The 15,006-nt window shown below is 40.8% G+C and overlaps 1 protein-coding gene across 3 annotated transcripts in view; it reads right to left on the bottom strand.

Moving 5' to 3' along the window:
• The window catches only part of lama2 (laminin, alpha 2), a 232,648-nt gene that overhangs the window by 177,694 nt on the left and 39,948 nt on the right, over positions 1-15,006 (bottom strand). For all 3 annotated transcript variants that reach the window (XM_085432199.1, XM_085432200.1, XM_085432201.1), the window contains exons 2-3: positions 12,839-13,009; positions 9,601-9,713 (exon numbers count right to left, since the gene is read on the bottom strand). In XM_085432199.1, coding sequence (XP_085288325.1) covers positions 9,601-9,713; positions 12,839-13,009 — 284 coding nt within the window. The remainder of the gene's footprint in view (positions 1-9,600; positions 9,714-12,838; positions 13,010-15,006) is intronic.

Genomic DNA, 15,006 nt, shown 5'->3' with positions numbered 1-15,006 from the left:
CACTACGGCCGTCTTCTTCTGTTTGTCTACCACCACTATGTCCGGTTGGTTAGCCACCACCATTTTGTCCGTCTGTATCTGGAAGTCCCACAGGATCTTAGCTCGGTCATTCTCCACCACTCTTGGGGGCATCTCCCATTTTGACCTCGGGACTTCCAGATTATACTCGGCACAGATGTTCCTGTACACTATGCCGGCCACTTGGTTATGGCGTTCCATGTATGCCTTGCCTGCTAGCATCTTGCACCCTGCTGTTATGTGCTGGATTGTCTCTGGGGCATCTTTACACAGCCTGCACCTGGGGTCTTGCCTGGTGTGATAGACCCCAGCCTCTATGGATCTTGTGCTCAGAGCTTGTTCTTGTGCTGCCATGATTAGTGCCTCTGTGCTGTCTTTCAGTCCAGCTTTGTCCAGCCACTGGTAGGATTTCTGGATATCAGCCACCTCCTCTATCTGCCGGTGGTACATACCGTGCAGGGGCCTGTCCTTCCATGATGGTTCCTCGTCTCCCTCCTCTTTCTTGGGTTTCTGCTGCCTGAGGTATTCACTGAGCACTCGGTCAGTTGGGGCCATCTTCCCAATGTATTCTTGGATGTTCCTTGTCTCATCCTGGACTGTGGTGCTGACACTCACCAGTCCCCGGCCCCCTTCCTTCCGCTTAGCGTACAGCCTCAGGGTGCTGGACTTGGGGTGAAACCCTCCATGCATGGTAAGGAGCTTTCTTGTCTTTATGTCAGTGGCTTCTATCTCCTCCTTTGGCCAGCCTATTACCCCAGCAGGGTACCTGATCACGGGCAGGGCGTACGTGTTGATGGCCCGGATCTTGTTCTTACCATTCAGCTGACTCCTCAGGACTTGCCTGACCCTCTGCAGGTACTTGGTGGTTGCAGCTTTTCTAGCGGCCTCTTCATGGTTCCCATTCGCCTGCGGGATCCCCAAGTACTTGTAACTGTCCTCTATGTCTGCAATGTTGCCTTCTGGTAGTTCAATCCCCTCAGTTCTGACTACCTTCCCTCTCTTTGTTACCATCCGACTACACTTCTCCAGTCCGAACGACATTCCAATGTCATTGCTGTATAGCCTGGTAGTGTGGATCAGTGAATCGATGTCTCGTTCACTCTTGGCATACAGCTTGATGTCATCCATGTACAGGAGGTGGCTGACAACTGCTCCGTTCCGTAGTCGGTATCCGTAGCCAGTCTTGTTAATGATCTCACTGAGGGGGTTCAGGCCTATGCAGAACAGCAGTGGGGACAGAGCATCTCCTTGGTAGATCCCGCACTTGATGGTGACTTGTGCTATGGGCTTGGAGTTGGCCTCTAGTGTTGTACGCCACATCCCCATTGAGTTCCTGATGAAGGCTCTTAGGGTCCCATTGATCTTGTACAATTCTAGGCATTCCAGTATCCAGCTGTGGGGCATTGAGTCATAGGCCTTCTTGTAATCAATCCAGGCAGTGCACAGGTTGGTCAGTCTGGTCTTGCAGTCTCGGCTGATTGTTCTGTCTACCAGTAGCTGGTGTTTTGCGCCTCTGGTATTCTTGCCAATTCCTTTCTGTGTCCCGCTCATGTATTGACCCATGTGCCTGTTCATCTTAGCCGATATGATGCCTGACAGGAGCTTCCATGTAGTACTGAGGCAGGTTATTGGTCGGTAGTTGGAGGGGACCGGTCCCTTCTTGGGGTCCTTGGGGATCAGGACCGTCCGGCCTTCAGTTAGCCATTCCGGGTGTCTCTCGTTAACTAGCAGCTGGTTCATTTGTGCTGCCAGACGCTCGTGGAGTGCAGTCAGCTTCTTCAGCCAGTAGGCATGAACCATGTCGGGCCCTGGTGCTGTCCAACTCTTCATACTGGAGACCCTTTCTTGGATATCTGCCACTGTGATGGTTACTGGACCCTGTTCAGGGAGGTCGCTGTGGTCTGCCCTCAGATCCTCTAGCCACTGAGCATTGCCGTTATGGGTTGCATCCTTCTCCCATATGCTCTTCCAGTATTGCGCCGTCTCCAGCCTTGGTGGTGCTGTTCTCTTATTGTTCCCTTGCCACTGAGAGTACACCTTTGCTGGTTCTGTGGAGAACAGCTGGTTTATTCTCCTGCCTTCTATCTCTCTGGTGTACCTCCTCAAGCGGCTGGCCAAGGCTGTGAGTCTTTGCTTGGCAGTTTCCAAGGCCTCAGGTATGGACAGCTTGCTGTATTTCTTAGGCACCTTATTTGTCGCACCTTTCTGCAACTCCGTTAGTTGGCTAACCTCCCTCCGTGCTACTTTAATCTTGCCCTCTAGCCTCCTTCTCCATGGAGGGTACTGCCCCTTGTCGCAGTTCAACTTGTAGCCAAGCATCTCACTGATCACTGCTGCCGTATTGTAGATCAGCTTGTTAGTGTTGGTAATCGTGGTTGTAGGTATTGCCCGTAGTGCTGCTTTGATCTTGCCCTCTAGCCTCCTTCTCCATGGAGGGTACTGCCCCTTGTCGCTGTTCAACTTGTAGCCAAGCATCTCACTGATCACTGCTGCCGTATTGTAGATCAGCTTGTTAGTGTCGGTAATCGTGGTTGTAGGTATTGCCCGTAGTGCTGCATTAACATCATCTAGCAGACCTTCTGAGGGTACTTCACGTAATCTTGGTAACCGGCTACGGGGGATCCAGGTTTCAAGCTTGGCCATGATCCTATTTTTCAGGTCAGTTCCTCTCGCACTCAACGATCCTTCACCTATTGCACTTGGGGCTATGTACCCAATCTCGGGTGGGGGTGATGATATCTCCCCCCTGACCTGGCGTCCTGACTCCTCCTTGCCGTAGCATTTGTGTTGTACCTCGTCAATCTCTAGCTGTGAGAGCAGTCCCTTCTTTCGAATGTTGGAACACTGAGCTACTAGTTGTTTCGCCGTCATTGTGGATGTTGGGTATCGAAGAATCCATAGGTCCCTCATCCTATTCATGTAGCCCCTTCCGCCGGGGTTACTTGCGTAGTAGCATTCCAACAACGCCCTGTTTTCGTCTCTTGCCCACCGATGCCTTCTTGTTCCAGTAGCCCACTTTTCGTCAGGGTGCCCTGGTTCCTGGCTTCCTTGCGATTCTACTGTTCCCGTGTTTGCTTTCGACTTACCCTCGTCTGTGTAAACAGGTTTACCTGGATCAGCCCTTTTGTGACCCCTGGACCCCGTGAGTAGGGGAGTGAGCTGAGCTGCTTGTGTGGAGACTGTTTGGACAGGGAGCAGAGCGAGTGCGAAGAAGTGTCTCCCCAGCCTATTGATCCCCGGGACCCTGGTGTTTCCCCCCTCCCTTCACGTGTATATAGCGCACCAGTGTGATTAATAAAGTGTCGTTGAACTGTGCTACCTCAGTCTGCGCCTGAGTCCGTTCCACCCCCGTGACAACTCCAGAGACAGGTGTGTGTGCGTGTGTGTATTTGTGAGACCACTGAAGCCTTCATATTTATTCAGTAGACGCACCACAGTGGTGAAAGGTGTGATTGATGGGCCTAAAGTCATTATTATTTCAAGATGGCTGTTACTCTTCTTCCTGTGCAGGGCTGTAATTACGTTCAGGAAAAAAAGAGCAAGCAAGAAAAGGAAAAAGCACTCTTCACATTTGCCTCACTTTGTTGCAGTTGTCTTTGTGGCTCTAAATTCAGTATGAATAGTAGGACTCTGACCAGAAATACTACAATATTCATATGTGACATTAGTATTCAACTCTTACTTTTTGTTTGTTTCACTACTTTTTTGTTGTCATTTCGCTTAACAAACTACACTTTAAACTGTGAGGGTCATTCCATCACATCCACTTTCATCCATCATTGTCTTAAACGTGTGGGATTATGTTAGAATAGAAATCTTAAAATTTGAAAAAAGGCAACTAGGAGGGTTTTATTCTGCTTGTTGTGGATACAGCTAGTTGCTGTAATTTCAGTTCTTTGATGATTTCCCATTGATTATGTTTTGTCAGTCAAACGGGTCCAGTTTACCTGTGAAGTAAAAGTGAAATCTACTACCACCACCTGCAATTTCTATTAGTGTTATGACAAATATCCTCTATGAATAGAGCACAGCACTGCTAGTTAGCAGTTTGATTTTAATGAGCCACAAGACAGCAGTCACCACCAGACTATTAACTGATTTGAATAACCCAAGTCCATTTTATTAACTCCGGATATATTTGACTGAAACAAACATTATTTGCAAGACGTTGCCATATAAAAATTACTTTATTTTTATTATAACAAAAAACTTTAAATTCCATTTGAAAAACATGTGATCCAATTATTTTTGGAGCAATGTACTGCCATTAAATTAACAGATTCTTTTTCAGTCATCATCATTTTCATAATTTCTCTGCTCCATGTCTGTCTTTTCACTTTATCTTGTTTATTTAATTATTTATTTTTATTCCACAGTTCTGCTGCTCCATTTGACACTTTTGCAGCCTTTTGTAGATCAGGTGGAGCAGTGCGGCATGAGGTTAAATAACTAGTTAGAAATAAGTCATGTAATAACTTTTTTGGTAGATTTTCTTTGTGTTTAGGCTCTGACAAGCTGACCTGCACTGCTGCAGAGGTTTACTTCTCTTTATGGATTTAGTTACCTGGATTTAAATTTCAGCAGATGTTAAATGAGGTATCATGGTTGAGCCCAATCCTTAGACAGCAGATAATGCAGAATCTAATCAGTATCATCAGCTTACATACGAAAGGCCTCAATATAACCTATGAACGCCACAGTCTGTCCAGAATCAGTCCAACTTAGCACATTACTACAAACGTCACCTCAGAACTCCGAACTAACCTTTAATCAGCCTCTACTAAACTGTAGCAAACTGCCTAGTAAAGTATTTAAATGCAACTTTTAAATAACTCTAATTTTTCTTCTTCGATTTAGGACAGAATCACAACCGCAACTTTACATCTGCACCATGAACGCATCACATGGATTAGAAAGAGAAAAGGATGCATTAGATGTGTAAAAAGGCTGGAGGTTAACTGCTGTTCCTTCTTTATATGTTTAAAATGAATTTAAAGACATATTTCCAGTCCACTATAACAGGCGCCAGAAGGGATGAGCAAGTTACAATTTCTAGACCTGGATTTTTTTACATAACCCTATAATAGTAAAGTATGAATTTTGATCGGCTGACATCAAAAACATACTTAATAAAGTCAAATAGGGATCAGAAAATCAGAAATTGTTAACCCGAGTTAGTTTTCAGCTTTTTCATGAATATTGGTGTTTTTATTAGACATCTAAAATTAATCTCTTTTTTTTTTTTACTTTTAGACCAATTTTTGACTGACTTCTCTTAATGAAGCCATGGATTCTCATAAACTAAATCTTCTATTCTCATTACTTTTATTCTCATAACATCTATATAATTACAATCTGGCAGTCTTATCTATTTAATCACACTTCTAAACTAAACTAAATGTCCTAAATCAGCCCATGCCAGTACACAGCCACTCAATCACAGAGATTCCTGCCAAGCTTTCCAAGTCAAAAATGGAAGCCAATATTTAAAGCGTGGCACACAAGATTATGAAGTGATTAATAGCAAAGTTGGTTTAACTAATTCCAGCTCTACTGAAACAGTTCTGTGTAGCTTAAAACCCTGATGACATATCAATGACACATTTTGTACACCGCACCTTTAAATGACTAACTGCAGTAATCACTTTAATTGCAGAGAAAATAAAATCCAAGCTAAGCTGACCATGACAGCATGCAGCACAGGGTGTTAATGTAGCTCTGGGAAGACAGTGTTTGTACGTGCAACATCCTGACGGAAAAGGAACACAGTGGCAGAAAAGGGATGAGCTTGATGGATCAAGCACCTGGCAGCTGAATGCATCTGCGCTCAGTGTGAATCCAATCATATGTGCACAAACAGAAAGCAAATGAAAAGAATTTGACTCATTAAAATAAGCATTTGTGTGAGTACGTCTGATTCTAATGGAAAGCTGAGATTGTGGATCTCCATATAAATCAATTTAGGAAAAGCTAAATATTACTTCTAAAACTAAAAGTAAACTGAGCGAAAATTTAAAAAAAAAAAAAGGTATACATGTCTAGTGAAACATATTCCTTTTAGTAAGAGTTTTTAAATATCTGTATGTCTGAATGTATAATACACTTATACAACACAGCAATTAAATAATGATTCTGAAGCTGTTAAATGAACCTTAACAAATGAAAAAAGTGTGTAAAAAAAGGGACATTGCAAACAGGGATTGATGTTTATATACAGTGGAACCCCGAGTTACGAATACCCCGTTTCACGAAAAATTCAAGTCACGAAGGCACTGAACAGCAATATTTTTGCCCATGTTACGGCAAAATGCCCGAGTAACAAAATCCACTGGCTCTGATTGGCTGAGCCTACAATGCCCACAATGCCTTCCGAATCATGTGACAACTAGGGCTGGGTATCGTCACTGATTTCTAGAATCGATTCGATTCTGATTCAGAAGGTCCCGAAACGATTCGATCCACGATTCGATTCAATTCGATTTGTATCTGGGAAATTTTGCCTCAGACAGTCAGAAATATTATAATTCAGATCAGTACATTTACATATTTTTGTATCTATAAAATGGAAGCTGACACTCGCAAGACTTTATGAAAGGTGTGAGCATCACAGCAGATGTCTTTGTGTCAAAGTAGCTGAAGATAAAACACAGAAAAACATGAAGGTGATTTTCCTGGCCTGGATTTTATAAAAATATTCTGCAGTACATCAAAAACGAAAGAAAACGATTAATCAACATATGAACGTTACCTCTGAAGTTACAGCAGTTTTATTAGAGACACAGCTAAGCGTTTTGCATTTGAAGCCCATTGAACAGCAGAAATTAGGTTTTCTTTTCGGAAGTAAGTAAAAGGAAAAAAACAGCGGCCGACAGCGCTGTAAACAACGGTAGACTTGTGCGTAACAAGCAAGCGAATAATGCAGAAAACTGATTTTGGGGATAGACGGGAAACTGTTCTTGAAGTACAGAGAGAGAGAGAGAGAGAGCTGTGCATGATGTCTGATTTTATCATGTTGGAAGCAAAACACCAAAAGTCAGAGGGAGTCCATGACAATGTTTATGTGAAGCATAGTTTGCTGCTTCTTTTGCTGCTGGTTCAGTCAGTATTGTTTGGAGAGAGATAAAACTAACAGCTTTAGAATCAGCGCAAAAAGGGCGTAAACACAAAGCGCGGACCCGCCGACAGATCAGAATCAGCGAGCTGTCGGCTTTCAGCCCCGACCGTGTCCGTGCCATTGGGTGAGAAAGCCACATCTCACTGATTCTGATCTGCGGTCCGCGCTTTGTGTTTACATTTATGTGCACGTGTTCCTGCTCTCATTCACTGTTTTAGCTGTTTGGTGGTTGTTAAAATTTTGTGAGGTTTCACCTGAGATTCTGGCGTTTCAGGTAAAATAAATTTATATTAAAAAATCGATTCAGGATTTTAATGAATCGATATCACGTTATCCAAGCCAGAATCTATTTTAATCGATAAATCGATTATCAAAACCCACCCCTAGTGACAACCCCTTGGCTTCCGTACTTGCGCTTCGCTGTTCCACTTGAACAACGTATTGTTGTTCTAGTTAGGATTAGCCTATAGCCTATCGTTCAGCATGGCCTCAGTCAAAACGCACGATGGGTGCTTCGACTTACAAAAGACCCTCGGGAACGAATTAATTTTGTAAGTCGGGGTTCCACTGTACTGACAAGACACATTTCTGATGCGGCATCAAGTGAAGGTGCGCCTTCAGAGAATGAACATGCTGCAATAGCACACATGCATGAGCATTTGTGTACTTAGAATTTCTGCTTGGACTACATTGAATACCCCTTAAATACCCCTTGATAAAGAGGATTTTGCCCTTTATTCATTTTTTTTAAAAAAGCGGTTTGATATCACATCTCAAACCTAAAAACATAAATTACTGAACTTCAATAACTTAGTGAAACTTAAAAGAGTGTGTTTAATATATAAAGTCTAACACTCCCTTGCTCCACCACCACTAAAGCAGTTCATTTGGCATAAAGAAAGCTCAGACAGGACCACTCGAGCTACAATCCGAGGAGACTTGTTTATACCCCACAGACAGACAGCATTTGGGCAGAACGTCCTCTCTGTCAAGGGAGGCCATCTGTGGAACAGTCTTCCTCAACCCATTAGAGAATGCTCTACACTCAATTTGTTTAAGGCAAAGGTTAAAAACTGGGTATGGACAAATCAAGTGTGTGATCATGTATGAGTTGTATAGTTTTAATGTTTTATTTGGGAACAGAATGGTGTGTATGTGTAAGTTTGGTGATGGAGTTTTTATTATGAATGAATGATGAATTTTTATGAATTATTATGTCTATTTTTTTATGCTTAAGGACAACAGATGGAAATTAGCCCTTGGCTATAATCTGGCATGTTTACATTCATGTAATTTTTTTTTTTTTACATTTATGTTCATTAACATGCACTGTCCTAAATAAATAAATAAATAAACCTGTCACAAAGCTGAATTATTGGGTCACAGCTATGCATTTATTGCTGCATGTTTTGGGCTAAGTATGAAAGGTTGGGCAGTAATTAGTAAATTATTAATTTTATAAGGATTTCAATTTTACATGCAGTAATTGCAATTACAAGCATGTGGTTATTTACCTTAAAGAATGAAAATGACATGAATGAAACCTCACAGAGAATGGAGGAATAATTCCCGATTAAAAAATATTTTAAGCTTATGCCAGCCCTGGTGCAGCCCCTTAGTTAATGCTGCATCTGAAACCAGCCATCTTTAAGCATCCCACCCTGCCTCCACTTCTCCAACATATAAAGCTAGACAGTATTTAAAAACAAAAAACAAACACAGATATAGAAAATCTTATCTGTACCTCCTGGTCTTACACAAGTCTCTGGTACAGTCCCAAGCTCAGGCTTCCTGATGGCTTTTTGTACTCAGTCACTCAATTAATGACTAATTGAGTGATTGAGTTGAAATGTCAGATCAGAAAGGATCCAGGAAATGTTCATTTGATGAAAACTTGTGACTGACAAGTCTTTAGCCAACAAGCATGCATTTTCACACTCACATCCACTCCTCGCTTGTCACATCTGATTTCAAAACATAAAGTGATGGTGAAAACACTCAAGGCTGTAACATGATTTGGATTTGCCAACCAGCGAGTGACTTCGAGGTGAGCCCAACCATCTTTTATTACGTCTGTATCTGCAAACAGAAATCAGGGCTTGTGATTCCTACCTCCTAGTCTCTGGTACCCCGGGTGCTGACAATCAGGTATAAAATGAGGAAAAGTTGCACATTTCTCCTATATAATATGTGCTTGTGTGTGTTCTTGGGTGTCTGCTGACATTATTTCTATATTGGCGAATTATGCACGTGTGTCATCACTAAAGGAATCTGTCGAATGATGAAACTGCTGCCCGTTTGTTATTCTAAGACTTTGTACCTTAGAAAATCAATGCTTAAATTTGATGATGCAAGCTGATAAAGACAAGTAACCCGGTTCAATACAAATAAATAAATAAAACAGAAAAGAGGCATGCAGTGAAAGTACGTGAACAGCGTTTCACTCATAATGAATGTGTGTTTTCTACCTGTTTCAAGTCCAGTGTGATTGTCACATAGTGGTACTCCATTCCATTCTTTATCGACGGACTCTGCCACCAACGATTGGTTCCATCTATGGCATACTCTACGGGATGATGTTCTGTAAGCACACACAGAAACAGTTTATTTTAAATATCTCAGGTATTTTCATCTTGCATTCTACATTGTTCTAAAGTGAAAATGTAGTACTCTACAATTTTTCTCCACCCTGGCATTTGAGACGTTCAAAGCCAGATATCAAAAGCACATTTGTCCACCTCGTAAAAGAAGTAGTAATAGATTTCCTTCCCATTTAGTAATATTTGATTTCACTTCTGAATAAGAAAAAATGTCAGTGCATTTGCACAGTCTTCTTCTGGGTGCTATTACAAGTCTATAGAACAGTTTTAATAGAGCAGGAAGATAAAAATGCATCGCCACTATAATTTATTATAAAGCAAAGGTCACAATCAAGCATTTTATTTATGCGCTATATGCAGAATCGTTTTGGTGCTTATAGGTGTGTTAATGAAGGTTTTTAAGAGCAGACATGTTTTTTCAGCTTGACTGGCACCTGTCAGTCATCTGGCTACTTACCTGTGACATTTCAGTTAAAAGTAATGGAAATGATCTATAACAAAATAAAGGTATTGTACTTATCTTGCTCTTTCCTACCCTGCTGTGTGGCATTAGAAGAACACAGTAAAGAAAATTATTTTACAGAAAGCAAATAAAGAATGGACAAAACACTAAAACCACGATATAGAAAATGAATATTCACCTAGGGCAGGGGTCGGCAACCTGCGGCTTATACTTATACTGTGGCTCGGCGTGGTTTGGTAAAATAAATTAGAAGTATTTAGCTGAAGTGTATTTTATTTATGTTAGTTCTTTTTTTTAACTTGTACTTCTAAATTGGAAGATTATTGTGATATTGAAATATAAAAATAAAATTATATTTTATTATTTTTTCATCGTTCAAAATAAGCGTCACACTCGTGGGAGCCGGTGTACCCGCAGAAACGCCGTGCATTTATCGAGATTTTTAATCCCAGGTAGGTCAATTATGGATCTTCGGATCCACATTATGTCAGCAGCTCCACCGTGAACTATGTTAAAAACAAACACCGCTCACGCCTCACAGATGACAGCTTACAGTCCTGCGTAAAGATGAAAGTGACTTCGTACAGCCCCGATTTGCAGACGCTGTGCACAGAGGTTCAGGAGCAGAAGTCCCATTGTAAACACGGCAGACCCGACGATGTTTGCATGAACATGTTTTTCAGCATCTCTTGGTTGACCACTTTTCATACAGGGTTGCTGTACGCATACAGCCGGCTGTAGCTTTTCAGCCCACAGCCCGACATACACCAACAACAGCATAGATAGCACAGACGTTAAGGCGGCGAGGCGTGATTGCGGGTGCCGCTCAGGTGCGTCCGCCTCCCCTGCAGCGGCGCTGCAGACCACGCCCCGCCACACACCTTAACATGGTAAAATACATATTTAGGCAGAATTTTGCAAATATCTATTTTTCATTTTTCAGCAGCATAGTGCTTTTTTTCCAATTATTTTTTAAAAGTCAGGTCAAGGCTCCAAAAGCCCAAAGCCGATATAAGGGTGGCGGCTCACAACAGTTTTTGTTTGCCACATGGATCATTTTAGTTCAGCTGGGTGTCTTTCCTTTTGTTATATTTCTTCAAAATGTGTTAATTACATAAATAAAATGTAACTTTCTCTGTAGCACTTCATGGATTTCATAAGCAACACACCTTAGTTGTTCACACAAAGCATAAAGGTAAAAAACAATATATACAGTGTTATCTTCATTTTAGATGTCAAAAAGTATTTGCGGCTCCCAGTGTTTTCTTTTGCGTGGAAACCAGGTCCAAGTGGCTCTTTGGGTCCTAAAGGTTGCTGACCCCTGACCTAGGGTAAATGCTTTCTTACAAAGTTACCTGTAGATGACGACATATAAACTTTATTTTAAAACTGAAGCTACGTCCTAGAAAAAAAAAAATTCCCAGACCAGCTGGTGGATGCTAGAGCTTTCTGTTGAAATCAGTCACAAAGAGAGCCCTGCGCCAAAAAGCTCCTTGTGATTTCTGTGTTTACTAGTAGGTTGGTGTAATCACCCGTAGTTTGCATAAAAGATGCCGACTTGCCAAGTGTTGACCTTCAAACTAAAGTTGTTACAAGTCTCTAAAACCAATATGTTGAGTTGCACTTTTCAGTTTTACTACTACTTGGCAAGCAGTTGGTGAGTGTTTGCAGACAATATATTGTTTTCTACACAAAATACAAGGACCAAAGCAACAGCAAAGAGGTTTTTTTAAATTTCACCCACCAACTGTCAACTGCTCTTTTAGTGCTTTTATAAGCAGTGGGCCATTTCTGAATGTTGGGCAACCTGATGGTTGACCCCCCCTTAACTCACTTTACACAGCCAAGAAGTGATCTACATACCCTACCAAAATACAGCTAGTTGTTATTTGAACATACTGAACACACTGTCAATGAACATATTAAGGATTGTTGTGGCAGATAGCCGCTGAGCCTGGTTCTCCTTGTAGTATTGTAGCATCTCTACCTTACAATATAAAGTGCACTGAGGAAACTGCTGTTGTGATTTGATGGTATATATTTAAAATGTAATTAAAGATATCTGCTCAAAAGGACAAAAAGAGCCACAAGTTAAAAAAAAACAAAGCTCTAAAACCTCATGTTGAGAGCACGCTAAAGACTAAGCACTAGGCTACTATGGATACACGTTGACCTCATTATTTTAAACCATGGCCCATCACTATATGAATATGCGCCAATGTAAGAGTATACAATAAGAAAATAAAGAAAAGGATGGGCTCCATTTAATGAATAACACCAACAATGAACTGGCTGACTGATGGCTGACTAATTGGTTTGTTGACTAATCACTGGATACTAGTTAATGATGGAGTGCTTCACTGACAAACTGATTGGGTATTTGACTGGCTGAGCGGTTAATTGAATTATTGATCCATTGTATTATGACAGTCTGGTAGACTACTTGAATAATGAGTGCAGGCTAATTTTGTATTGTCGTCTTGTCATGTTGCAATTGATTCCTCGTTTTGTTCTATAATTATCGTTTTAGACAAAATGATTGGTTAACATCTGGCCAATCATAGTCTAATTAACTAATGTAAAATGATTAATTGTTGTAATCACTAAGACTATAAGTCTCATGTGGATGTGACTCTTCCTTACCCATGGGATTTGCACTCCTTTGGTTGCAGATTTGACACTGTGCATTTCTAACAGGCTGTCCTGGAACGTGCTCCACAAGCTTGCAGAACATTTCTGGACCAGTTGAACCACAGGTAGCATTGGTTGTTATATTAGCCATAGTCGCTAGATTCAACACAGCTGGAAACAGACCTGGGGAAGAAAAAAAAAAGAAAGAAAACAGACATGGGTAATTGGATAATTGCATACAGATGCAACTTTTGAAAGTTAAAGAGCTTTATGCATTAGTACTGATGCCTGCATATACCTTCTACTTTTTTTTATATCTTAAAAAATTTGAAATAAAAAGCAAACCTACATCAACTATCCAATAAAAAAATTACAATATTTCAAAAGTTAGTTCACTCGTTTTCAACATATCTAAAAAAGAAAAGAACACAGTACATGATAACTTCGAAGCAAATTCTATGTTATTGTGCATTCAGATCTTCGTTAATCACACATCAAAGTCCGTTCAGAGCACTTCAAATGAGGCCAGGCTGGATTTCTTAGTCAAAGCATAAAATAAAAGGTGGGCAATTGCCAAATGCTACCGTGGGGGTTGTTAGGAACAGCACATCCTGATTTGCATTTAGGTTTTGTATTTCAAATCAAAATGATGCCTGTATTTCTGTTGTACTGAGGTTATGAGTAATTAGCCTGGAACATGAGGGGGAGGGCAAGGGTTTCGCATCATCCGAGCTATTTAATTTGGGTGTATTTTCAGTGCAGTCAAAAGCAGTTAACATCATTTAACATCAACAGATAGAAATGGCTGTAATCACTTTATCTTTTGATAAAAGAAGCATGGACAGAATATTTTCTGGCACGCTTTCCACTGTGCAGACTTTGAGCAATTTTGTACTTTTGTTTCAAAACTGTTCATTTGCATTATGTTGTTCAAGCAACTTTCATTTTCTGACCATGGACATTTTTCACTGCTGGAGCCACAGAATGTAAACTAGGAGAGGACATACATTATGGAAAATCCTCCAATTTTTTTTCCAGGATATTCTTGGAATCCATTAATAAAGTTATACTGTGCTAACAGGACTTTGTTTTCAACCTTATTGTTATGGTAATCTTGTGAGACCAGGTTCATTCAAGCAGGAAGGACATTCAGGAAACTTGGATGTTTTATGCAGAAAGAAAATGCAACAAGCCAGATATCAAGGATAAATGTGAAGACCAAACGTATGATATACCACTCACTGCCATAATTTATTCCACAATAGGTCATATTTATGCACATTCAGCACATTTCTCCATCTATGTAAGGCTGACACCACTCTGTTCATCCCTAAGACCTATTATCATTCAGTTAGTTTTCAAATAATCTACATATTTAATCAATAAATGTTTAAATGACGTAAAATATCATATGAATGGATTGATGGAAATCCATCCTGATGCATTTAATTTCCCTAGTGGATACAATGAGACAAGACCATATATGTCATGGAGCCAGGAAGCTAGAATACTGTCAACCTTCAGTGACAGTTCACTTTGGGAATCTCCAACAAAGAACAATACTGTGCACCAAAACTGCTGGAAATGGCAAATGTGTTTTACCAAAAACATACAGTTGAATATTAGTCGCTAGTTTTGTGCAATCTAAAAGTAAATGTTTCAACTGAGAATGGCTGCAGCAATCACCAGTTACACTGCATAAGTTTAACTGAGCAACAGTGGATAGACACGTTACTGAAAAAGCAGGGCTTAAAGCTTTAAAAAGCATATTTCAAAATACAACATCACTACCACTTTCCCAAGCTGTCAATCTCAGTACTGACATCATGACTCTGGTCCAGTCATCTTCTTGCCCACCGTCAGTGCAACTAACCTCCTCCCCATCAGAGCTTCATCTAAGCCTCAGTCTTCATCTTCACCACCACCAGCGTCTAGACTCCAGGGGCTCCTGTCTTAAATCCTATCACCACTGGGAGTCTGTTCTGCCATGATGTCTAATTACCAAACACATTAATTTCTCAATCTCAATAAATCATGTTCAAGTCTTCTAAGTGATCTCTCCCTATTGATAGAGGTGGGAATCACCATACATCCCACGATACGATATTATCACAATACTTAACGCACGATACAATATTATTGCAATTTTTTAAAATATTTTGCGATATTCAGATTCTGTA

The sequence above is a fragment of the Copadichromis virginalis genome, linkage group LG15 (assembly GCF_057382275.1).
Source record: "Copadichromis virginalis isolate Kocher_CV1m ecotype Utaka linkage group LG15, C_Virginalis_male_GT1.1, whole genome shotgun sequence".
NCBI lineage: Eukaryota > Metazoa > Chordata > Actinopteri > Cichliformes > Cichlidae > Copadichromis > Copadichromis virginalis.
The sequence above is the reverse complement of the archived record's forward strand: the minus strand, read 5'-3'. Positions and strand labels throughout refer to the sequence as shown.